General features: G+C 35.9%; 1 protein-coding gene across 2 annotated transcripts in view; it reads right to left on the bottom strand.

Moving 5' to 3' along the window:
* LOC113751673 (probable inactive ATP-dependent zinc metalloprotease FTSHI 5, chloroplastic) overlaps positions 1 to 24,462 on the bottom strand; it is a 38,257-nt gene extending 13,795 nt beyond the window's left edge. For both annotated transcript variants that reach the window (XM_027295762.1, XM_027295763.1), the window contains exons 1-12: positions 23,037 to 24,462; positions 21,832 to 22,303; positions 19,145 to 19,345; positions 18,740 to 19,033; positions 18,346 to 18,615; positions 17,045 to 17,134; positions 16,816 to 16,947; positions 13,355 to 13,528; positions 12,013 to 12,134; positions 9,403 to 9,604; positions 7,513 to 7,641; positions 6,720 to 6,902 (exon numbers count right to left, since the gene is read on the bottom strand). In XM_027295762.1, coding sequence (XP_027151563.1) covers positions 6,720 to 6,902; positions 7,513 to 7,641; positions 9,403 to 9,604; positions 12,013 to 12,134; positions 13,355 to 13,528; positions 16,816 to 16,947; positions 17,045 to 17,134; positions 18,346 to 18,615; positions 18,740 to 19,033; positions 19,145 to 19,345; positions 21,832 to 22,303; positions 23,037 to 24,127 — 3,360 coding nt within the window. In that variant the 5' untranslated portion in view covers positions 24,128 to 24,462. The remainder of the gene's footprint in view (positions 1 to 6,719; positions 6,903 to 7,512; positions 7,642 to 9,402; positions 9,605 to 12,012; positions 12,135 to 13,354; positions 13,529 to 16,815; positions 16,948 to 17,044; positions 17,135 to 18,345; positions 18,616 to 18,739; positions 19,034 to 19,144; positions 19,346 to 21,831; positions 22,304 to 23,036) is intronic.
* Positions 24,463 to 27,766: the final 3,304 nt, after the last annotated feature.

Genomic DNA, 27,766 nt, shown 5'->3' with positions numbered 1-27,766 from the left:
AGATGATCCTAGGTAATATCGAAGACTTGTGGGTAAATTAAATTATCCCACTATAACGAGGCCTCACATTTCGCTTGCAGTGAGTGTCGTGAGTGATGCAGTGATGCAGTTATGTAGGTTGAAGAATACAGTGATGCAGATTGGCCAGCTTCTGCCTCGGATCAAAAATTGACCACAAGATATTGTATGTTTATTGGTGGTAATTTAGTGTCATGAAAGAGTAAGAAGCAAACAATTGTCTCCAGATCAAGTGCAAAATCTGAATACCGTGCTATGCCTCACTGTGTGTGAGTTGATTTGGTTGAAAAGCATGTTACTTGAAATTGGGTTTGAGCACAAATAGCAAATAAATTTAGTGTGTGATAATCAAGTGGTAATTCATATTGCGTCTAACCCAATATTTCATTAAAGGACAAAACATATTGAAATTGATTGTCATTTCATTCGAGAGAAATTGCTTGATGGAGTCATCAAGACATCTCATGTACCATCTGTAGGTCAATTGGCTGATTTGTTTACTAAGATTTTAGGTGGCTCTAGGGTGAAATACATTTGTAACAAATTAGTCGCTTATGATCTATATGCTCTAACTTGAGGAGGAGTGTTAAGAGAATATAAGCACTCTTGTAGATAATAAATTAGTAAGGGTATTCTTTTAAATAATTTGTTAGGTTTGTACTACTATAAATATTAATTGATCACTTATAATACAGAGGCTGGACGTTTTTCTTCCAAAATACATGTTATCACACCTAATGACCAACAATTCCATATAAAAAGATGAGATTGTGCTGACTACTCATGGTACTAAGCTCCCAGCCACTCTGAAGATCGGAATACAAAGAGAACTTGGCTGAAGCATATTAGTCAAAATTTTCCGTGTCCAACTATGCATGGCTAAAGTCGCCAAAGACTAGTTCTGGTGCAATGTACATCCACATACTATAAGAAAAAAAGCTAAGGCCTGTTTCAATGGATAACAAGTGCAGTTATATTAAGTATTGTAAAACCTATATCTCACAAGAGTTAACTATCACATGTTGACTATATGCACCCAGCACTTGCTATTATACAACCTGTTGCCAAGATAAATTAGATTAAGAACATGCACTCTCCTCTCAAAAAGTGACGCAAAATCTTCCCTAAAATGCGATTGGACTACGATATCCACTTAAAAGAGCATTTGTTAGGTTCACAATAGCATCTATAAAAGCTGCTCTGTTACTTGTCCAGAAATGTGGCTAATACAACTTCCGAAGTATATCCTATACAATTCCCAAACACATCAAAAAAATTGCTTATACCTCCAAAGACTAATCTAGCTCAAAATAGCATGTTGCTTTAGAGCTCAACAAATGCTATCCAAGCCATTTTGGGCATATACTAGTGTCACTGGAAATGGGCACACAATTTGGTTTCAGAAATGTAGTTGGTTAGCTAGAGATTCACATAAAATGATTCTGAAGCTTAATGGGATCTGTTGAAGATATGTGATCTGATATTATAGAAATCATAAATATATGATTTGATTTGATATTGTAAATATTAGGAAAGATTAGATTAGATTTATTTTGATTATAGTTTCAGACATTAATTAGGTAATAAATTGATTTAGATTAATATGATTTTAGGATTTAAATTAGGTTACACTTGTGTATATATTTATACATTGTGTAGTCCAAAAGAATAATGAAGAAGAGTGTTTTCTCTGCCTTTTTTAGTTTTCATGGTATCAGAACTTTAAGCTTTGTTATCAGTTTGTCTTTTGACGTAACCCTATTGAGTCACTTTTAGTTCTTTCTTGGATGAATTCTAATGACAGACATGAAAAGTATTAGTAAAGAGATGAAAACAATAATTTTTGATGTTATTCCTACAACATCAAAAATTACTGAACACAAATTGAGTGAAAAAAATTTTTTGGATTGGAGTAAAACTATTTGAATATATCGTGCAGCATCAACAGAGATGATCATCTCACTAATGACCCACATGTTGATGGGGAAGAAAAGAAGGTTTGACTACAAAAAGATGCAAAACTATTTTTGCAGATCCGAAACTCTATTGATAATGTGATAGTCAATCTCATCAATCATTGTGAATTTGTTAAAGATCTTATGGATTATTTGGCTTTCTTGTATTCTGGTAAGGATAATTTGAATCATATATATGATGTTTGCAAGGAATTTTACCGTCTGAAAAAAACAGCAGAGATCTCTTTCAGAATATTTTATGGATTTCAAACGAGTATATGAAGAATTGAATTTTCTCCTTCCTTTTAATACTGATGTAAAAACTCAACAATTTCAACGGAAACAAATGGGTGTAATGAGTTTTCTTGCAGGATTACCAATTGAGTTTGATGCTGCTCGAACACAAATTCTCTCTAGCTCAGAGATTGTTTCCCTTTATGACACTTTCACATGAGTGTTGAGAACCGAGGGATCTTTGTCTACTTCTAATGTTATTAGTGCTCTCATGAGTCGAAGTGGAGCTGGTCGAGGAAATAATAGTAGAAACAGTGGCAAAAATGGGACTGATCGGATTGCTGGTCATGGACAATACAACTCAAATCAACGAGTCTATTATCACTGTAAGAAACCAGGTCATACCATACGTATATGTTGGAACCTTCATGGTAGACCTCAACAACATCCCCGTTTGCAAATTTCGCAACCCAGGAAAACAATTATGTGCTCTCTGACAAATCCATACTCATCTCTGCTGATGAGTTTGCTTGCTTTACTGAGTTTCAGGCCTCAAAAAAATCTACTAACCCATATTCTAGTACCAATCATCTTTCTATTGATCACTCAGGTAAACCTACTACATGCCTTGTGTCATCTTCTAACAAATGCATCATCGATTCTAGTGCAACAGATCATATGACCGATAATAAAGGTATCCTCTCCTTTTTTAATTCTAACAAAGATCATCCGAATGTTACTTTGGCTGATGGATCATGTGTTTCAGTTGTGGTTTCTGGTGTAGCAATTCCTATGTCATCTATCCCTTTATCTTCAACCTTATGCTTACCTTATTTTTCTTTTAATCTACTCTCAGTTAGTAAAATTACAAAAACTCTCAAGTTTGTGTCTCATTTTTTCCGAGTACTGTGTTTTTCAGAATCTTATGACGGGGAAGATTATTGGTAAAGGACGTGAGTCTAACGGCCTGTATACACTTAAAACCCCTTCAATGAAAGTGCCGAAACCTGTCGCATTTTCCTCCATCTTGACTCCGCTTGAAATTCACTGTCGTTTGAGTCATCCATCTCTACCCACCTTGAAGAAGTTGTTTCCAAATTTTCAGAATTTATCCCATTTAAAATTTGAGTCATGCCAATTTGCCAAGCATCATCATTTGCCTTGCCTAAAGTCAATAAACGGGTTACATCTTCCGTTCAATTAGTGCACTCTGATATATGGGACCCTTGTCCAATAGTATCTAAGTCTGGTTTTAAGTATTTTGTTACCTTTGTTGATGACTACTCTCATGTTACTTGATTATATTTAATAAGAAGTCATTCAAATTTATTTAGTATCTTTTGTTCCTTTTGTACTGAAATAAATATACAATTCAATGTGCTTGTCCGTATTTTGCGAAATGATAATGCAAAAGAGTACTTTTCTAAACTCTTTAATTCATGTATGACAGAAAATAGAATCCTTCACCAATCTTCATGTCCAGACACACCACCATAAAATGGTGTTGCTGAAAGGAAAAATAGGCAGTTAATAGAAGTTGCTAGAGCCCTCCTCTTTCACATGAAAGTTTCTAAACAATTTTGAGCAAATGCTTTTTCAATAGCCTGTTTCTTAATTAATCGCATGCCATCTTCTGTGCTTGCTGGTGAGATTCCTTATTCAATTTTGTTTCCAACCCAATCTTTATTCTCCATTGAGCCACGTATATTTGGGTGTACTTGTTTTGTTCGTGATACCCGTCCTCAGGTGTCTAAATTAGATCCCAAATCTCTCAAGTGAGTGTTTTTGGGTAATTCACCTCTTCCAAAAGGGTATAAATGTTATTCTCCAATTTTAGATCGTTATTTAGTCTTTGCTGATGTTACATTTTTTAAGACACATCTATTTTTCTTGAATCTAATGTCTACAATAGTAAGGGGGAGGAAGATGATATTCTAGTCTACATTGTTACAACAACTGTTCCTACAAGACCACCAATCACTCAAGTGTATTCTCGTCGTCCTCAACACAGACTCACATCCTCTACCACCTTCTCCATCTATAGATCCGAGTCTTGATCCACCGCTTCCTCAGTTTCCAAATTCTAGTCTTGATTTGCCTATCACTTTAAGAAAAGATAAAAGACAGTGCACTTATCCCGTTTCATCATTTGTTTCATATGACCATTTGTCTCCCTCCTTGCGTTGTTTTACTGCTTCTTTAGATTCAATATCTCTTCCTCAACACTTATCTAAGGCTTTGGAACATCCTGATTGGCGGGCTGCTATAGAGAAAGAAATAATGGCTCTAGACAATAATGGTACCTGAGACTTGGTTCATCTACCAACAGGTAAGAAACCTATTGATTGTAAATGGGTGTTTGCTAAAGTCAATCCTGATGGTTTTGTTGCTTGCCTCAAAACTCGTCTTGTTGCAAAAAAGTATGTTCAGACATATGAGACGAATTACTCAGACACGTTTTCTCCCATATCAAAACTCACCTCTGTTCGATTATTTATTTCCCTTGCTGCTACTAATAATTGGCCTTTGTACCAGTTAGATGTTAAGAATGCATTCCTTCATAGAGATTTGCAAGAGGAAGTTTATATGGAACAACCACCTGGATTTGTTGCTCGGGGGAGTCTAGTAAGGTTTGTAGACTCCAAAAGTCATTATATGACTTAAAACAGAGTCCTCGTGCTTGGTTTGGGAGATTCAGTGAAGTGGTTCAAGAGTTTCACATGAATAAGTGTAATTCTGATCATTCTGTCTTTTATCAACAATCTGAAGTTGGTATTATTCTATTAGTTATTTATATTGATGATATTGTTATTACTGATAGTAACAATGCAGGTATTGCAACTCTTAAAAAATTTTGCTTCCAGACAAAGGATTTAGGTATATTGAAATACTTTTTAGGCATTGAGGTTACAAGGTGTAAACAAGGTATCTCCTTACGCCAAAGGAAGTATGTCCTTGATCTTTTGAAAGCAATAGGAAAGTTAGATGCTAAGCCATGTAGTGCACCAATGATTCCCAACATGCAACTTACAGCAGATGATAGGGAGTTATTCTCAGATCCTGAAATGTATCGAAGATTAGTGGGGAAGTTGAATTATCTTACTATGACTTGTCCGAACATTGCATATCCGATTAGTATTGTGAGTCAATTTATGTCCTCACCAAAAACCACACATTGGGCAGTTTTAGAAAAAATCTTATGTTACCTTAAAGGAGCTCCAGGATGTAGTATACTATATGGTAATCATTCTCATGTTGAATGCTTCTCAGATATGGATTGGGCAGGTTCTAAAATTGATCGAAGATCTACAACTAGATATTGTGTCTTCGTTGGAAGTAATTTGGTATCATGAAAAAGTAAGAAACAAAATGTAGTATCTTACTCAGTGCAAAGTCTGAATACTGGTCTATGGCACAATCCACTTTTGAGCTTATATGGATACATCAATTATTGTGTGAGGTGGGAATCAATAATTCACTTCCAATGAAGTTATGGTGTGACAATCAAGCTACCCTTCATATAGCATCAAATCCAATTTTTCATGAGAAAACAAAGCATATCGAAATTGATTGCCACTTTGTTCATGAAAAAATTCAGCAAAACCTGATCTCAACCAATCATGTGAGAACTGGAGAGCAGTTAGCTGATATTTTCACTAAGCCTCCAAATGATCCGATAATTGATTATATTTGTGGCAAGATGGGCATGATTAACATCTATGATCCATCTTGAGGGGGAGTGTTGAAGATATGTGATCTGATATTATAGAAATCATAAATATATGATTTGATTTGATATTGTAGATATTAGGAAAGATTAGATTTGATTTGATTTGATTATAGTATCAAATATTAATCAGGTAATAGATTGATTTAGATTAGCATAATTTTAGGATCTAAATTAGGTTACACTTGTGTATATATTTGTACATTGTGTAGTCTAAAAGAATAATGAAAAAGAGTATTTTCTCTCCCTTTTTTAGTTTTCAGGATCAATATGGAGTATGATAAGCTTAATGTGGGAAAGGTTTACAGAAAGTAAAATGATGGAAAAAATGGCCCCACAATGTGGCCTTAATTAAATAAAAAGGTCTATCACCAAAATGATTTTGCCCCCTTTGCCCAGGCAAACCAGGAAAAACAATACAAAACAATACAAATGCAACTCCGACATTGATGATTATGAGATCAAACATGTGTACAAAATCAGACGTGCACAAAACAGGAATCGAGATACTGCATATCCCTTGTTTCTAGCATGAATATAATACTGCATATTCCTTCGTATCTAGCATGAATGTAACCCAAGTGATAGTAGATGATCGTAGCAAATAGATAATCAACAATTGATTAGGTCCAGAACAAAATTTCTAAGGAAACCAGGGTAAACTAATTATGAAGGATTCAAAGCAACTTTTTGTTAATAAAACCTAGAGAAAATGCTTGCTTACCTCATAAGGGGGATTCAAAGCAACTTTTTGTTAATAAAACCTAGAGAAAATGCTTGCTTACCTCATAAGGGGGATTTAATAGTTCAATCCCATTGCTTATTTGGCCATACGGTTCCATTAGGTCAACCACATTCTGTAAGTCCTCCTTAGTCAATGTCAATCCAAGATGATTAACCAATATCTTGGCCAATTTCCCCACTGTTTTGGTTTTTCTCACCCAATTGGGGACAAATCCACTGAACGTCTGTATGACAGTAGATATCAAGTCAGACTTACATCTCAAGGAGAAAAAAAAATTAGGAGTGCACACAAAATGAAGATCAATTCTTTTCCCCTAAAAATCTGGCCTTCAATGGAGCATTTAAACATATGCTTGTTCAATGTTTCATCAACTACCAAAGTGAATCAGTTCTATAACATTGTTGGATTATTCAACTTAATAGGTTCGTCATATGCTCATCATGATTCTCAAGTAACAGGGCTGCAGCTGAATTTACTCTTGGTTTTCCAGCAAACCAACAAGAAAAATATAATGATTGACTGCACATAACTGCAAAAACTACTACAGTTGCAATTACTCACATAATATTAAGGAAAAATATACTGAAAGGAGTCAACAACTAATATATCTGCTCAACAGAAGTGACTGCTATTGATACTGATCCTATGACTTTTACCGCATAATTAAATGGAGCATGACCCACCAACAATAACTGAAACAATTTCTCCAACAAATCTGAAACAGGTGAATACATTCAGTAAAGAAACAAATTCTTCCCAAGCAACGCCATTGAAATTCAAGCTAGCTAGTAACAACCAAGTTTCAATACAACTTCAATAGCAACTGTACTTACAGCAAGCCAGCTGCAATAGCTTAGAAGTTCATCTGTGTCAAGAAATTTGCTTCTAAAAGCACTACTTTCCAGTGCCATAGGAACAAGTTTTAGCTCTATTGGACGCAAAAGGGCAGTTTTTTCAGCAACCTGCATGAACAGTATTAACAATATTGTCAATTTGAACCAACCATAATAAGTGGTTAAACAAAGTTTAGTAATCAACAAACCATGCACAAATAGAACATGCAAAGCAATCATCAGACTTCCAAACATACACGCTAACTTGTGGATTGTTTTCCTAGGTTTCATTAATGTTAATTCACCTATCTAGTTTAGATATCAGGCAATTTTTCCCTAAAATGGGTTTTAGATAAAACCAACAAGTACTTTGGCTTGTAAAAGACAAACATATCATTAACAAGAAATTACACTAACACTATTTCTGGGATGCTGAAACTTAACCTTGACTACTTTAGCAATTAAGAACATTATACATTAGTGGAATCAAGAGTGGAGAATAAAGATAAATTCACAAGAGCAGCAGTGACAAAAAGATTAAAAAGTACAAATAAAAAAAATTCTGTTTAACATTTTTCAGTTTACCTTTTCTTTTATTATTTTTCCATCTAATTTCCCTTCTTTTACCTAGGTTTCCGTTAGAAGATAAGTAAACTGAGACAGAATAAAATCATGGTATCACTTATAACAGCTTAGCATCATCAGAGAGGGAAATATCACACTATTATTTAAGTCCAAAGGGCGCATACTCAGGTCAATGAAACCTCAAGAGGTAGACTGGATGTATCCATACTATTGGATTGGATTTTTTTAACCCACATGAAACGTGAATGTTCCAAAAATGATAGCAGTTGATCTTTTGTGGAAAATGAATATTCTAATAATCTCATCAAAGAAAAATTGTGCAAGCATTATTGTTTTGTGAGTTAAAACCAAGTAATCAAATTATACTTTACATGAATAACAGCAGCTGCTGTCTTCAAATTGGCCCCAGTAAATACCAAGTTGCTTTAAGTTTGTTACTTCTAAGGCCTGTAAGACCTCCAACTTGGACTCTCTAGAACCTAAATTGATTGATACCTCATGTCAGAAAAAACTGCGGCAACAATATCCAGTTTATTTTGACAATTAAACCACTAAAGAGACCCTGTGCATGCGAAGCCGACTCCTAAGTACCAGAAACATGCTTCTCAAAAAATTTCATCATCAAAAAAGCTTCAATAGCTCTAAATCACATATCATCATCCATGAAGCATTCTATGGAGAGAAAAAAGAAAAGGCCTCAAGTACATCAACATAAACACACAGATGATTTTGGACCATCTAAAAGTAAACAGTAGGATATTATCAACAAGCACATATAGAATGGTACAAATAAAATTATGCATCAACTTGCAGAGCAGAAAGCTCTACACGGCTTATTAGGTCATCCATAAGAAATTGTAACATTGGAAAGAAAGCCTCAATCATTTGTACATACTAGTTAGAAACAAATAGTAGGACATAATCAACAAGCAAAATCAATAGGATAACTGAAACTGCTGAACAAACTTTGGAGCAAGAAATTCAATACTCATGCAGGCAAATTGAAGAGAACAAGCTTGCCTTAGTTAGTAACAGATGAACAGCCAAACTAATGAAAAGCCTTAAGAACCATCATGCATCTTTTAACATTAATGTAAAAGACATTAAAATGAAAATTGGTTCCAGAGAAAGCAAAAATAAAGAGGATAAGGATGGTCATCAACAAGTATTTCCAAGAAGACAAACACCAAGAACAAAAGCATTAATGACTTTGTACACCACATATGAGCTGTTTGAGGAACATGCAACAAGCACAAAAAATCTCATATTCAAAACAAACAAAAAATCAAAAGAAACCATAGATACCTTTCTCCAATCCACCAAATCAATCAGTTCCTCATCCATAGTTTCTTTTGCAGCTATATGAAGTATCCTCTCCATTTCTCTTTGTGTTGGCCGCTGAAGATGAAATATTCTATCCATCCTACCAGGGCGCTGTAATGCCTCGTCAATTTGTTTAAGGTTTCGGGTAGTAGCCATCAAAACAACACCATCTTGTTTTTCAAACCTGCAAACATAATTCAAATTCATTCAGTTTAATCAACAAAAGATGATAGAAACTTTGAATTTAAGTGCAACAAAGCAATAATATTAGCAATGAAAACCAGCATGCCTTCAATCTTGTTTTACTTTATCTTTTCATTATCATTATTCTAAAAAATCTATCTTTTGGGTGCATTTCAAATCAGGGAATGCCGCTGATTTGTATACCATAATGGACTGCTTCACAAAATAACAGCCAAAGATCCAGATTCTGATGAAGAGGCAAAGAATCAATGGTAAATCAGAAAAGATTTCAGACACCAGTTCGTTTTAGGATCTGATAACAGGAAAAGACTAAACAGAAGTCTTTAGCAAGAAAGCAAAATAGGAATTACACCTGAATTTCCTTAGACTGACATCCCACAGTGTGGTTTCTAAAAATTCTCAAACAAAGCCCAATGGAAGATCGTGGACTCAATGAAACATAATTTTATTTATTTCATCCGCTTCATACGGTTATTAAAACTCAGATTTGTCGGAAACAAAACTGGAAGTGGTATTAAGTTCTCAGTAAAGTTAAAAGCTAGGAACTAAGACATACGGGAAAAAAAGTCAAATTAAAGCGAACACTTAAAAGCTTTGGTAACTAGAAGGAATGCTATGTGAGACAAGTGATGCGCAGTAAAGTAAGTTAAAGAAAAGTGGAAAATCAATGTTTTGAGCATGTTAGTTCGCGAGAAAAGACTTCAGCGCAAAGTGACAGCACTACAAATTGAAATTCTTCTCTGTAACTTATCCTTTTCCTTCCAGAATCCCGTAAATTTTGCAGCATCCACATGCAGAAAAATTGCTTGTAGTGTTGCAATTATCCTGTATACCAAACACAGCAAAGGGAAACAAAACTGACTTTTCCTCATTTTCCCACACTTTCAAAGAAATACCTTGTTTAAATTAGGATAAGGCAGCCAAACTGACTTTAAATATAGAGTCTGACTGGACTCCAAAAAGGACTCCAAAAAATTACCATGGCTGGCCTAACAATGACCAACTTCAGCATTTGCCAATTTTAAGATATGCCCTTCAAACCTTAAGTTCTAATACACATGATACTACAACTAACTGATCATAATTAATCGAGTTTATCTTCAGACATGACAATGTGAAATCCAGAAATGCCCTTGAATTTATCTTTGAATTTCACAAAACCATTCACTCAGGTAACCCTTGTGTGCTGGGAAAATACAAGCACTTCTAAAAGTTTGTTTCTTCTCTTTCATTTGGAAAGCATGCATAGATCTATCTAAATAGTTATCTAGGATAAATGGATACCCCATTCTTAGCTTCAAGTTGGCCAGTGAACAACTTACAGTAGTTTATTTAATGCAGCATACTTTCAGCCCCAGATTAGGCTAAGCATTACCTGTTTTGGTCTATTTAAGGTCACTTAGAATTTAGAGAAGTTGGTTTAATAGGCAGAGAGTCTTAAGCTTCACTGGGAGGATAGGGAAAGGTTGTGGATTAAGAGGAGGTGTTAGATGGCTAATAGTAAGGAGAATTACTGCAGAAACTAGCAAAGAAGAACGATATTTATTAGCCTTGATCTCTTGATCTCCAAGCAAATATGGTGCAAAAAGTCTATGTTACTACTGAACAACCCAAAAAAAAAAAAAATCCTACAGCAGAGGCGACCTAAGAATATTAATAAACAAAATCACTGAAGTATATTACAACTAAATGTATGCCAATTAACAAAAACAAACCTTAGTTTGAAACCCTAGATCAGCTCCAAATCAGGAACCTTATCAATGATCACTGTTGCTATAAAATTCAAGTTTCTTGTCCTCTTCTAGCACTTCCAAGAACTTGCTCCAGACATTTGGATAATTACTGCATTGCCATTTTAATTATTTTATCCTATCAACTGCTAAAGCTGTTTTACAAATACTGCGTTCATGCCCTCAAAAATGGTAGGATAAGATGCTATGGTTGCTTCAAGGAAGGCGGGGTTCACTATCCTATGAGCATACTTTTAGTTTAGCCAATACTACATTTCATAAATAGTTGAGAGGGCGAAACATAGTTTTACAAGGATCTAGCTGAAGTTTTAATTTTTATAAGGGAGATGTAATGCAGTATTTAAGATCTCTTTCTTTTTCAGAGGGGAAGAGGGCGGGAGGCAGCTGCCCCCTCCAGCTCCCCCTTGCTTCTCCCATGCTGAAAGGCGATCAGAGAATCAATTGGAGTTTTGAATTCTACATCTGGAACGGAAGATACCAAGGGTATCAACTATAAAGGAGCTAGCAAGAAGCAAAAATGAGAAGATGATGATCATTAGAAGTATAAAATAGAGATCCAAAGTGAGAAATAATTTAAATTGAACACCAAGTAAATTCAACTGAGTTAGTTGTGCCATGAACACCAAAAATTACCTACCCATCAAGCTCCACAAGCAGTTGATTGATAAAAGCCTCATGATCCTGCTTCTTGGTGTGAATAAACTTCCCTCGCACACCAGCAAAGAGGTCAAAATCTTCCACAAATATGATCACTGGAGCCTGGGCAAGAAATTAATTGCATTTAAATTTGGAAAACAGAGGTTAAAGAGCAAGGACAGTGATAGCACAAGCAGTTCATCTATGGCCCATAAAGAAAAGGGTAAACATGAGCAAATGGGAAAAACAAACTTACAACATCACATATGTAGGTTAATAGTGGCAAATGAAGCTTTATAAAAGCAGTGGAACATTCAGACATTCTATTCTTTTCAACCGCATTAAAGTTGTGAAAAAAACAAGCCAGTCCGACTTCAGAATTTCAAGCTTGGATTCAATATCAGACTCAAGCTTGAACATTGCAATCTCACACTCAAAGTTCAAGCTTTTCAAAGTGCAAGCTCTTCTTTACAAGATAAATAAGGTCAATTCAATTACATGTGATCTTGGATTTAGGTACAACTTGTTTATGCACATATAATCTTCTTTAGCTCTTCTGAAGATCACTTATCTATCCAATATCTTAATGTGCTCTATAAGTTTAAAAAAAGAGTTGTTGTAATTATATTATACTACACTTACATATACAGAACATCATGATTGAAGCAAAATAGATACCAAAACTTCGAGGTCGGAGATCTTAGAATAAAAATGTGTAGAGAAATAAATTGTTTTTCAACAGAGAAGAGGGGTTGGTGAAAGTTCACTGAATACTGTATTTCAATTCATGCATTACAATTGGTGGCATCTCAAAATTAAATACAAGGATAAGTAGTAGTGATTAAAAACTGATAAAAGGATTCAATACACCATCAACTTTCCAGCACAACTAAAGAGATAAAAAGCTGCAACTGTGCATTAAACTTCATCAACGTAATTTTCAGTTTGAACTTTAAGAATATGTTTAAACACCTTAGCTTTTACTTTAATCTAAGATTACTTATTTGTTTATTTTCTGAAAAAGTATTGATTTTTTTTGTTTTGGCAAAATGTTGATTCCATCATTCAAGAAAAGATCATTCATAGTCTGAACTAACGACCTACTCCAAGAAAACAGATAAAACAAACTTCAGGTTCTTATGATCTATGGAAGTTTCTCTAAGCCTGATAATCCAGAATTTTAAGGAATAAATTTTTCTAAAGCCACTTGAAACTCCAAGGGCTTAATCCAATGCCTAAGAGATTTCTTCTCACATTGGAGGTAAGATGGTCTTCATCACCTTATCTATTTAAAGACCTCTTGCACACTAAGACAGAAACAGAAACAAAAAAGAAAGAGATACCAGATCCCTAGCGGTTTGAAACAGTTCTCTAACATTTGATGCACTTTGACCAACCCAAAGACCAGCCTCCAACTGCTGGGCTTTAACTTCAACAACAGGCACCTTTGCTTCAGCAGCAATAGCCAATGCTAGGGAAGTCTTCCCTGTTCCCCTCTCACCAACAATTAGCACCCCCTGCGATATATGCATACAACTCAGAGAAAGAAAGTTGAAAATGTAAATGGTATTCACCATTGCTGCATGCAGATGATTTAAATTTACATCAGAAGGGATCCCAGAGTCAAAATCAATGCAATGAAATAGAATATATATTCAAACTTAGTCTAAAATCTTTTGAAAAAATTATCCTCTAGAACTGGAGTACATATGATTTTCAGCAACAAAACTATACAAAACTGCAACTGTTCTGATGTACTTAAGAAGATAAATGGAAGAGGAAATGAGAACAAATTTGATAATACTTTGATCAAACAATTGGATTGCGTGCAATTTTATCTCTTCTTGATATTCATTGCCGTTTGGACTATTTATCCTTGCAAAATCTAAACAAAATAGTCCTCTTCTTTAGAAAGTGATCCATGTCACTTAGACAACCATCATAGTGTTATTTGCTCCAAGTAAAGAAACTGTACCTCCAACATTTAAGTCAGTTCATTCCCTTTGGTGTCAAAATCATGTCACCTCCAAATTAGGGTTTGACAATCCTCTAGTCCTTTTTTTAGAAACAAAAAAGTATTTTGTAGCGTTTGTTGATGACTTTTGTAGAGTTACTTTATGCTATGAAAAATTATCTGACATATGTTGCATATTCTATGCATTGCCTCTGAAAAAAGGAGTAGCTGAAACTCTGTGGATCCTCTGCTGTATAATACAAAAGAATATCTTTCAAATCCATTCATTTGTTTCATGGCCAAATGAGGTAGTACTCATCCCTCATATTGCCTCTCACTCAAGTAATGGTTTATTTCACCTTCACCTTCAGGATTACTCAAGTCATAAGGTTGATATATCTTCCCAATCCCCCAATCCACTAATTCCATTCAGCTACTTAACTAAATTGTAACATCTCTTTTTGACCTTGATCTCCCCATCACTTAAGGAAAGGTAAGAGATATTGCATTTCTCATCCCATCTCCAACTTCCTATGTGATGGCCATGCATATCCTTCATATCAATCTTTTGTAGACTGAAATCTCATCCAATTACCTATTTTGTCACTGATGCTATACGTCAACTTGGTAAGAAAGTAACCATAAAAGAGAAGTCATTTGCATTACGGCAGTATGAGATAAGGTAGCTTATATCCCCTCCATAGGGTAAAAAAATGTCATTGGTTGTTAATGGGTACATAATAGTAAAGTTAATCCCAAAATATTCGGTTGAAAGATTGAAGGTGACTCATGGGTTAAGTATATCCAAAGTCTGTGAGATAGGCTATAGTCAACTTATCTCCTAGGCAGCACGGAGACTGGGAGGAAGATGCATATATGGAGCAACCTCCTACATTTATTGCTCAGAGAAGAGTTCAAGGTAAGTGTCTCCATTTAAAGAAATCTTTTTATGACTTAAAAGAACCTCCTAGACCTTAGTTTGGCTAGTTCAGCAGTGTTCTGATAGAGTTTGAACTCAATGGTTATGAAGCACCATTAACTTTTGTGTCATCTACAATAGTTTCTGGAGCTTTTCTCTTTCCCTCATAGCTCTTGAGCCAAAAGAACATCATATCATATTCGCTTGAGTTTTTCTCTTGGATTCCAAAATCGATCTCCAAAGGTTATTTACAAGGCAATTGGAGCATGAATTCGTTATCTAATATATCAGTTACTAATAAAAAGCCCGTGCTCCGACCACCCCCTTATTGCATACCATCTTTTGACTGTCTACTCTTGCATATTATAGGAGAATCAAAAATTTAAAACTACTTGATTGCCACCCAATCCAAGTCTAATGAAGTTAAAATCCATGCCACATTTTAACTATAAGTTCATTCATGTTATATCTCATTGCTCAACTCCTCTTGATATGAATCCTACTCAAAAATCAACTCACTTAAAAAGTAACAACTCAATCAAATAATAACCTCACCAATCCAAACTCCTACCCGATGCATTCGGGTCCAAAACTAGTTATCATACAATTGGTGACCCAGGAACATATCAAAGACTAAATTTGCAATTAGTGGGGTTAGTCTTTTTTTTCTTTTTGAGTCCACTATGTATCTTGAGATATCTAAAAATGCGCCAAAGTCCACGAAGAAAGGATTTTACATGATACATATCTTGAGTTTCCACTGCTCTTGCAGTATCCTTTAAGTCCTACCATATTTCCATTTGCATCACCTAATTTAGGGACCCTTCTCTTCAGCTGTTTTCTGGTTAACTACCATAAGCTTGAGTGATAAAGATCATGAGGGAACTACGAAACGACTAATAGAGTCTGCCAGCCTGCATCAAGACAGACTATTATTTTGCAAAACAACTTGATTATCATCTGAGAAATATCCTTCGAGTTGTTTCCAAATTTCTATTGTATAAAAAAAATTATTAGTATCCATTTCCAGCAGGGAGAACTTTTCCAATCAGTTTTCTTTTTCAGTACATTAGGGTTTGTTGTTGAATATCATAATTCATAATATTCATATCTCCCACAAGGTCATCTTTCAATCGACCATTTTCTAGTATGGATAACAAGACATTCAAAAAAAAAAAGAGATTTTGGGCACCTTAATATATCAAAGTAACATGACCATATAAACTCTTACAAAAAAAAAAATGACCATATAAACAAATAAATGGGCTAACAAATGATTTAGGGAAATATTTAGCTAAAAACTATAAATCATGTCAAGTACTTGTTAAGCTACCAAACAACATTATTAAGCATTCAATTGAAATTAAGTTAAAGGATTTGGACCTGCAAAAATTATCAGTAATCTACAAACTAAAAGCAATTATCCATATCTACCCTATATGCTGAGTTCACTTTTAATAAATAATCTGAAGTCAATAATTTTTTGCATCGATTACCTATGAAGTTCTCAGTGAAGAGCTCATTTTCATGCATTTAGTAATATGTTGTTTTCTGGGTATCACCTGATAGCCATGAACATATTAAAAATGTCTCCTCTGAAAAGTTACTAACCATTCTTTTCTGCCAAAAATGACTTTACCATACAGAACAGCAATCACATACATATACTCTAGCAAATCTTAGACAAGAATTCTACATCAATGGCGTTTAAGCATATATCCTGGTACTTAATTTGCCAATTGATATGATAACCTCTCTCTAATGTCACAAATGGAGGCAAACATGTTTTACTCTTAGTTTTCTTCCTATAATTATATAATAGGATCAGCATTTCACATACACATCAAATCCCTTAAATGAAAGTACCTGGGAGACAGAGGCCCTCACTTTTTGGAATAAACATAAACATCGAATCTCGAAAATGAACATACCCTAGGGGCACGAGCTCCCATGTCTTGAAATGCACGAGGATTTTGTAGAAACGCCACAACTTCGTTAATTTCTTCTCTCATAGAGTCAACACTTGCAAAATCTTTCAACCTTATAGGAGGATTCTTAACTCTCTGAAAATAAACAAATAAATAAATAACGTGGATTCCATTTATAAGTAAAAGTAGATCGGATCCTGCAAACCAAGATAATATGCAATCACAATACAACCTTCATTTGATCGAAAGCTGTACTTATAGGGTCAACACCATCCTTCTTCTTTTGCTTTATACTCCTCAACCTAGACTTAAAATAATATTTCTGCAGCAGAATATCAATAACGACATTAATTCATCATGAACCCACAATTCTATGTTGAATTGGTTAGTAATTTTGGTAAACAACAAAAGATTGAAAACAAGTAGATGGTTCACATTGTTTCCATAATTGTAGCACCTTGTACTGGAAGATAAACATTATTGCAGCGGTAACAAAAGTTTTCAAGTTTACATATTACCCTTCCATGATTCACAAAGAAATTGAAGTTTCCGTTCCAAAATTACTTGTACAGCCAGTTTAGATACATTAAGATGTTCCAAGTATGGGTTATAAGTATGATGTCTGGGAATTGGGATTAGCATCCATCACTGTACTTTATTTAAATTGCTAATAAAATGATAAGGGTCCATGCCCCCATATTAAGTGGTAATTCTGGAGAGGGGAAAAAAGATAAGTGACTAAAGAAATATGAAAAAATAAGAACAGAAAACAAATACAGAGCAGCTTCAAAGTTACAGAAGGTATCAAGTCCAGTTGTAAAGATAAGAAAATGCACTCTACTCTCCAAGGCACAGAAACAAGTTTGAAAAGGACATTAAAGTATGTTCATTACACCAAAGGAGGTCAAAATCAGAAATGAGTATTGCCGCTTTATGACCTTAAGAAATCCATACTACACATTTGCTGCCAAAAAAAAAGAGCTTAAAGCAGCACAAGCATAGAACAATAACAGTTTCCTATAATACATTGTCCAAAAGTTTGGCATTCCCAAAAGTAATAGCTATATTATAGGACTCAACAACAACTATCAAAAGATTCACGGTTTCAGTATAAAAATATCTACCCTTGGCAAAACTATCATGACGAATACAGTGTATGCCTATCTATTGTAAAGTTTTATATCTTTTCTCTGGAGAGAACTGTAACAATTAGATTCAAGGATCTGCACCCTGTTATTGATATCTTTGTTAAATATCCACAATTCAAAAATTCATATGGATAAAATTGCTAAAAAGACAACCCATCTAAGGTACTGATCATGTCTACAAACTTGTCTTGAAACACTCATCCAAGGGCCATAAAAGCCTGGCTTTTGAGCATCAGAGTTTCAACTCCCTGAGACAAAACACTCGTCACAAAGATACATTGGAAGTTTGAAAGTGTGAAAAAACACTTTCAAAGTTTTGAAAATTTAAACTATCAAAAGTCCAAAGAAACATAAAACTAATGTAGTTGAAAGAAAATTATCTTACCACTCTCTGTAACTTCCTTAAGTTTGGATCTCTCCTTAGAGGCCCATAACCAAGAAGTCCTGGAATTTTTCTCCTCATGAACCGGAAGACATGAAGCAACACAAATCCATATATGACAGATCTAAGTAGAAACCAAAGATACCACTGTAATCCATCTGTTTTCCTTGATCTAAAGTTCATTTCAGCCTCGGACTGCCACTTCAAGTACCAAGTTGAACCCACAGATTGATCAACATACTCTGGCCAAGCCATTCCTAATCTCATTCTAATCTATAGAAAGATGAGAATTTATCAAGACATTAGAATAAGTTTAAAAAATTAATTGCCTTCTAAGAAAAACCACAACCAGAAGTCATTTGATAAGGGTTAAAAGATGAACTGCTTAAATTAGTACCGAGTAAGGAATAATGAACTCCACAGTGGGGAAAACAATCATCATCATTAAGTCATCATTTATATTTCTAATTTTATCAATGATCCAGCCTCTTGCACGCGAGACAACAGTAGTATTCCATAATCCAGTCAAGCACTGATGGCAAAGTCTCATTACTAAGAGAAACTGTTGACCAAAGTCTAATTCTGAGAAAGGAATCCACATAAGCTGAACCACAGTTGGAACACCGTAGGCAAGCATTTTCAAATACAGCCCATCAAACCCTCCAAAATCTTCAAACAGCATTTCAAATTCCTGTAATGAGACAGTAGAGGTGAAAACCAACATAGGCATATTTAAAGATTTGGTTGAGCTTTTCATGCTCTGAAAGAGAAATGAATTTTGAAACACAGGATATATAACTACCTTCACATCAACATAATATTCTCTCTCATCTCCCTTAAGCGTAATATACATTGCAGCCCAATCATGCCTTATTCGAGCACTCTGGATAAGTTTCTTGGACACAGCATAAGGAACAGCTATAGGGTCCATTTCCCACATATTTCTTTCTTCATTGTACCAAGTCCTTGACATTACTCTGTCCCGATCCAATAGAATTTTTTCCTGCAACAATAAGTTCAAGCATCCAAAAGATACATGTAGTCCATATAATGATTATTAAACCAGAAAAGAAGATCATTAACTTATGAGGCATTTAAGTGGGTACATTTTACGATGTATGAAAAGTGATTTTGTGTATCAAAGCAGCAGCAAGACTGAGTTTAACGCCAATAAGTGTTAAAGTGTTAATTAGACCCAGACATGCTCAATTTGGAAAATTTTGAGCGGAAGCAATATCATATCTCCTGAAGCTAGCGGCACACCCCCCACCATACAAACAAAATAAAGTTAACCACTGAGGCAAGCAGACCAATTCCAACAGAAATCCAAGTTGTATCTTATTACAAACTTTAGCATCTAGTACTCTGCAACCAATAAGAAGGGGTCCATGCTGATATTCAGAAAGCTGTAAAAACACGAAATTAGTCAGATAAGAAAAAAAGAAAAAGAAACAATTCAGAGAAGTGTGTCATCATTCAGGCAGAAAAGAGAAAAAATCGGAAAGAAAAGATTTTCCTTTTATCAGGAAATACTTTGCCTGAATTTGCAATGGAAAAACTTTTATTCATTTCACACTATTGAAGGAATGGTTGGTCATAGATTTGGAGAGTTTTCATTTACAAGGAAAAGAAGACCATCAAGGAAAAATATTGGACCAAAAGAAAAGGGGGTAAAAATAAAGTATAAGCACATACAGCACTTAAAGGAAGTCCAAAAATCCCTTACATATAGAAGTGAAATCAGCCATGAATAAAAAATAAATAATAAAAGCATTTAATAAATAACATGGAAAGTGCTTGAGAATCAAGAGGTTACTTTTTTGGTCAAATTGCAGAATAAGATGCGAGAATTAAAATCTTGTAACTTCTTATCTAAAACCACTCTCTGTATGTAACAGTAGAAGAAGGTAAAGTGTAATCTACAGTGTTTCTCTTTATGAGATGTAAGAATGCATTATTAGGAAAGAAGGGCAGTTTCACCCATATGAAATTGCAAATAATGAAGATGGACAAACTTCCGGCAAATTGAAGAAAAATCCATAGATCCACAGGGAAACAATATTAACAAACTTCTCATTCACAAAAATTTAAAAATTCATAGATCTGCAGGGAAACAGTACTAACAGACTCGTCATTTACAAAAATTTGCAACAACAATAATACCTCATCCATCTATTTTTGTTTCCCATTTTAGCCAAACTACACCGGAGTTTTATTCAGCACTCTGCATTTCAACTCAGTCACAAAGTTATTCTTATCTGGCCCAACTAGTTACAAAATTCCTCTCTAACCCTTTTCACTTTTCCTTTTCGTCATGCCATCACAAGGGCCAGGACTATCTTATGCCACTTTAAGCAAGAATTTCTCAATTATATCCTGCTGCAAAACACAGGGTCTACTAAGAAACTCCAGAAAAACCTTTCTTTTATTAGTTGCCTGATATTGTCAAATCAGAATCTTAAATATTCTCTGCTTTTTCCTTTTTTTTTTTTGGTGGGGGGGGAGGGCGGAGGAACAGTTGTTGAAGATATTTAAAAATCTTCTACATCTGCTGATCATAGAAACAATAATTATCTAGTGAGATATTTCCTAGTTTGATGCCAAAAGAAATATTCCTTTTGTATCTTCAAGTCCACAAAATTCTTAAAAGCTTCTTCAAAAATTAAGATCAGGACTCTTTTGTAAGAAGAGAAATATAAAAAATTAAGTTAAGATTAATGGGCCAACTGAAAAATGACCGACATGAGTGTGTAAATAAAAGAAATCAATAAAAATTTCTTAAAGGATTCAAGTTTTGATGTGGACTGAAGGATCCATGGTGGATTTTGGGGAAAGAAATTTCCCACTTCCTTTATTTCTATGTCAAAGTTCAACAAAATTCAACTGGAAAACAAGTATCATAACAACTGAAATATAGAGCAAGTAAAATTTTAAGTGAACAAAAGGAAGGATAACCATAATATAGCCATTCGAATGAGTAATTAAACCAGAAATAAAGGAATAATAGCGCGACTTCTTAGTTGACTCAAGAGGTATGCCACTTTTGGCCATTCAATCGGAAACCCACTACTGACCAACAATTAAGAGAATAATAGCGAATAGAATAAATGGGTACAAAGATTGACTTAAGTTATTTGTCAGCCATATCAGAGGCATCAAGGTTCCTTATCCATAAGACAAAGTACAAAGAAGCTGTCCCATTAATACCAGATTAGGCACAAAACAATAAAAGGGAGATCTAACTACTAATTACAGGGAAGGAAGAGAATTTTAGCATGTACTAAATAAAAGCAGCTCTTACAATAAATATTACACACAAAATTAAGAAAAGGCTAGAAATAGTGTCCACACCACACAGAATTACGTAAAAGCCACTGAAGTGGTAGATACAATATAAGTGAAAGAAGACATATTTAATTACATATGCCAAGACATTTGTTGCAATATATCACCTAATTGGTGTAATATACGTAATATCAGCATATTTACCTGTCTCTCGGCCACATACTTTTTACGAAGTTCAACATTTTCCAGCAAATCTCGTTTGAAATTGGCTTTCACTTCTTCACGCCATCTTTTCCAACCGTGAAATAAATGAAGGCCAACAGATTTTGGAACTACGACCTCCTTACTTCCAAACATCCACTTCAACTCAAATTCTGGAAAACCCTTCACAACTTCATCTACTGGAGTGCTCACAACAAAACGTTTTTCATCACCATATTTCTTCATCCTTTTTCTTAAATGATCCTCCAGATTCTTCTGCATATCCTTTGAAGCACTTAGTGCATGTTTTATGCGTTGAGCAAATGCAAGTGATTCTGCATTATACTCATAATCATGATCCTCACCTACTGAAACATTACGGAGAGCAATCTGCTCCAAGAATTGTCTATGTGCACTTTGCAGTTGATCCTTAATCTCAGATATGGACAGCTTGGTAACAGAATTATTTTGCACACTGCAAGCACAAAAGTGTCTTGTTCAAAAGGAAATTCCCATTAAAAGACCAAAAGCTACAATATGTAACAATGGAATGGCAGAACACACTACTCTCCAACATAAAAGTGATAAACCGAAAAGAGGAAATTCAAGAATCACATCAAGCATTGCTTTTCAACTTCTGAACAACTCACAAGATTCAGTACAAGTATGACAAGTAGGTTGATTTTTAACAGATACATCACATAAAGTAAATTCCATATGAGTAAACCCGATAGTTGATTGAATAATGAGTGTCAGAAACCAAAGCATATCAGGCAGAAACATAAAGATAAGGAAACCTAATCAAGGAGAGCTACCAGCAAGACAAGTTTTTGAATAATGCACAGCTCACAAAAACTTGTATCTTTGCAGCACCTACTCTCCAAATCATTTACCATCTAGCTTCCCACTTGATACTTTCTAATAGCAAAAGCACCGAAGGCTTAAGAAATACAAATAACATGTTTTAAACTATTCTATCAAAGTCTATTTTTAAACTTCGCCCGTATGACAAGCAGCAATTGCAGAAGCGGAAGCACAAAAGGACTGGAACTAAGATCTATCAGACAAATCAATCATCAAGAGATCTTTTGACGTAAGTTCATTAACCCTTTCACATTGCAACAGCAATATTCCTGCTAAGAATACATGAGTTCATAAAATATCAGAAACCAAAAATATCAGTTTTCCTTGTTTTTGGTCTGTCTCACCTTTCAACATTGGTCCGCCTCATATCCCTCAAGAACCCTTGAACCAACTGCTCGCACTCGCGCTCGATAAATGAAAGCTCCCTCACGCCAATGCTCAAGGCCACGGTCTCCCTCCTCAAAATCTGATCATCAATTTCGGCTACCCTGTCCCACATTTCGTTGTATTGAGTTTCACCATTCCTCATTTCCTCCTCCAACTTGACAATCTTATCCTTTACTGCTACTGCTAAGTCTCCAGCCCTGTTGTTGTTGCTGCTGCTCCTACTGAGGATCTCCTCCTCCCTCTTAGCCTTCGAAACAGCGTCAAGTATATCCTCGGAGCGCTTGAGCAAAACAGTTTTTTCTGCTCTAAAAACTCTCAAGTCTGCATAGAGCCCACTCATAATCTCGTCTTGCAATTCTTTTTTCTTGAATTTGACATCTTTCAAGGCCTCCTCAACACTATGGACGGTGTCTTTGCCATTTTTGACATCCTCCATTTTTCTAAGCAATCGCTGGGAGACAATGTCTAACAATCTCTGGGTAGAATGTGAATACTGGTAGCGGGGCTTATCACGTCGGATGTCCTGCTGCTCGGTGTTTGTAGCGGCAGTAGGGTTGGTCTTCTTCCTAGTTACCTCAGTAGTAGTAGTAGTAGTAGTAGTGACCACGGCAGCCATGGCAGCAGCATGTGGGCTCCCCAGGATTCGGAATGAAGTAAAAACAGCTACAAGCAGCCAGAAAAGAGCAGAGGAGAGAAGGGGCTTGTTGTTTTTTGAAGCATCAGATTTGGGAAGAGGAAGCGGTAGCGCATTGTCATCACCCTTGCAATCATCATCATCCTTATGATAAGGAAGACAAGAAGCAGCAGCAGCAGCTGAAGAGTTGGCTGTGGCAATAGCAGCAGCACTAGTAGCAGTAGTGAAGAAGGGAATTGGGAATGAGGAGAAGGTGGTAGGAGGTTTATTGTTGAGAAAGACTTCTCTTGTCTTGTTCCTTTTAAAGCGGCGGCGGGGGCGGGGGCTGTGGCGGCAGAGAATATGGGTGGTGTTGCAGTGGGGTGGTGAGAAGTGCAAAGGCGTTTGGGTTTGGGGGATTAAAATGCCAAACATTCTGTGTGTTGATTTTCTGTAAATTTGACACAGCTTTTGGGCGGATGATGATGATGGTGATGGGGGATTACCTTAACCAATGGGTGGATGAGGAGGAGGAGCCGACGGCCATGGTGGAGGAGAATCATAAGAAGAAGAAGACGAGTGACGTAATTATTTATTCTTTCAAATTTTCATTTCTTATACTCTGTACGTTCTTCGCCGTTTCCGATTTCTGAGTTTTGTAGGGGTTTTGGTTTTGGGATTTGTTGACGTCCCTCCCTGGTGGCGTTTTAGAAAATTGGAGGTAGAAAGATAAAGCAACTGTCACCAAATTCCGCCCCTCCTCCGCCTCTGCCCACTCCACTCTTATCATCACACTATTACTTAGTGTCAGCGAATCGATTCGAACCCAAACACTGGTACGTTTGAGTTCGAAAATATTTGCTTAGAGCTAGTAGTCAACGAATACAAATTTCTAGCGTTCGATATTAATTTGTATTAATTATGGAAAGTCGAGCTCGTGTTTAAATTCGCTTGAATTCAAACTCAAACTCAAATTCAAGGGCAAACTTAAATTAATCTTAAATTTGAATTTAATTTGAAGCTCGAATTGTTATAATAAAGTTTGGTCATTTATAGAACTCAAATTCAAATGCGAACTCAAACTGATCTAAATTCAAATTTGAGTTGAAGTTCGAATTGTTATATTGAAATCTAGTCATTTTACACATCTGTTCTGCATTGAAATTTGATTCTCTTACATTAATAAATATTTCATATATTCCAAACGAACCAAACATATTTGAACTGTCAAACTATCAAAACCTTAAAAAAAATTGCAAAAATTCCACTAACATCCTTATCTACCTTGTATATAAGAAAGGATGAAGGTTTAGTGCTTTCATTTTCTTTTGCCAAGTGGCTTCTTAATTATTTGACAAGTGGCAAGGTCAAATATTTCTTACAAATTGTCCGAAGCCTTCTCTTTCTTTTGGCATTGAACCGTTTCTTTCTCATTAGTGTTTTCCTTTTCTTTTGCCACATGGCTTCTTAATTTTCTGACAAGTGGCAAAGTCAAATACTTCTTGCAAATTGTTCGAAGCCTTTTCTTTCTTTTGCCATTGAAGCCGTTTTCTTCATTTGCCGTTGAAGCCTTTTCTTCCTTTCTCTCTACCAGACAGCTATTTTGAGCAAAAATTCGGCGCGCCTATTCTGAGCAAATCCAATTCCAAGCACCTATTCTACCAAACCCAATTCGAAACGTCTATTCTAACCAAAAAGTTTGAATTTTTACATGATTTGGGAGATGGGTTTTGTGAGTTCCTTCTTCAAGCCAGTAGGTCAACTGCTACTCCTGCAGACACTTGATTTCATGTTGCAGGGATTGCTGGTCACTCGCATGGTGTTTGTACTTCAAAGGAGGAAAATTGGGAGCAGGTGAACTACTCTTGCTTACACTTGCCGTGTTTTCGTCTTTCTCTAATATCAAATTAACCCATTTCTATATTGATTTCATGTTACAAGAATTGTTGGGCACTCACTCAAAGGAGCGAAATTGGGAACTTTTTGTTAGATTAGGTATGCCATTCTATTCTCATCAACTTTGCCATTCAATTTTCCTCCCAAATCATGTTTTCTATTCAATTCTCATCAGCCGTACGATTATGATGAGATATATCTTTTCAAATATGATTTTTCCCTTATTCTAGTTATGATAAGAAATAGGTTTTCTATTCATTTAGCTTGTATCTTTTCCAGTGAATTAGGAAATCAAAAAATGGAATAGAGGTATTTTATCAGTGCATGGTGCTGGCTCCTCTGCCTTGTGAACTGCAAGAAGAAGCATCTTGGTCTTTATACCTTCTTCTTTGGAGTCTCTTTGGTGAGAAAAAATCTTTCCCTTTTTTTTTGTCAAATTTTCCACGTATGAATGATAGACAGATTAATAAATTCTAATATACACATGTGCTTCAATTGATAGGTTCCTTTTGCTACGGTTCATATCATCAATCAAGAAATCCTTTAACTTGAAGGTCAGTTTGTTATCTTTCTTGAATTTATGAGCAATTTTTCTTCATTTATGCGACTATATTTTCATAAGTGACATTTCACCTTTCCCTTTTCTTTTTAGTAGTTTTTCTTCAGTTTCTGCTTCATTTATTTTTAAGTTTACTGGTGCTATTTGTTTTGTGAGATTCTTTGTGAAACAAATGGCTGTTTATTTGAGCAGGTGATTGTGTTAATATTGACAGTTGAAGAGGTGATTTTTGAACCGACAAGTTGCCTCGGATAGCTGGAGCGTACTCTTACTTGAAAAGGTAATTGCACCAGGATCACCTGCTTGGATTGCTAGAGGTGGGACTAGATCCCCCAATTTTCCTCCGAAGATTAAGTTAACTTGGGGTAAGATATAAAAGAATTATGTTGGAGAGAGTAAGCTTTGGTTACCAGAGATTCGTCCCCTTCCTCAGTGGGGGATTCCCATATTTATAGGGGACAATTTGGAGGGAAAGACCATGCGGTACAAGTCCCTAAACATTTGATTAAGGCAGCATATCTCTTTGACTTGACCACTCTGGGCAATGGGCAGTGTGTCAGAACAATGATCAGTATGTCAGGGGTCATATTCACTACTTTTCAGTTGTCGAATCATGAGACATGACCTCGACTATGGTGTGCGTTATCACTCCGTTCCGAGGTGACAGCGGATGTCAAGTTCACTTCGGTCATCAAAGGGGCACAAGATAGCCGAGATGAACGTTGTGGTTAAACCTAGTACCATAGACTGGAATACCGCTTTGGATCATCTCGAGCCGGAATGACCATTCTCAATAAACCCCTCAAGCCTCGGGGAGGAGGGACTTGCTCGCCGCTTCCCGAGGCTTCCAATTGGTTCTAAGATGCAAATTGTAACGACGACAAGTCATACGCGTGTAGATGGGGTTAGGGGGAAGATGATGAGACGGCTGGCAGCTTTAATGACAGGCCTCTGAACAGACGCACGTCTATTGGTCAGATTGGAGGCGATTTATTAATGAGGAGAGAGGATATCTCCTAGGAAATCCCAAATGTGCCGTCCCTCCAACTTCTCATTGCTGGTCTACAAAATAAGGGAATCATTTCACCATTTACTTTTTACTGCAAAAACTTCTAATCACCCCAGAGCAATCCTTCGTAGCATTTTCTCTTCGGCAAATTCCGAAACCCCGACTTCTTTCAAGAGTAAGTTTACTTTTTTTTTATTATTATGACTAGAATAGCTCGTACACACAAGGAGACGATAAGGCCGAACTCCAGTGAGGCGGAAAGGCCTGACCCATCTGAAGAGAAGGGTACTTCTTCTAGTCCGGGAGAAGAGTCCGGTGGGTCAGCAGCGTCCGAAGCGTCACAAGAACAAGGACACTTCGGCCCTAAGGTGTTGTATAACGATGACCTCGGGTCCGGGGTACCGGTTGATGAGGTGGTACCCGAACCAACTACTCCTCCAAATCTTTCAGCTGTGGACTTTAGGCAACTCCTTCATTTCAACAGTGTGATCGGCAAGGTTCAGGCGGCCGAAGTCATCCATAAATATCCATTTCGGTAAAACTACAGTATCTATCCACCTCGGCCTGACCAGTCAGCTGAACGGCCTCCAAAGGGAAGAGTAGCAATCTA

The sequence above is a fragment of the Coffea eugenioides genome, chromosome 11 (assembly GCF_003713205.1).
Source record: "Coffea eugenioides isolate CCC68of chromosome 11, Ceug_1.0, whole genome shotgun sequence".
NCBI lineage: Eukaryota > Viridiplantae > Streptophyta > Magnoliopsida > Gentianales > Rubiaceae > Coffea > Coffea eugenioides.
This window is presented reverse-complemented; position numbering and strand designations above follow the sequence as displayed.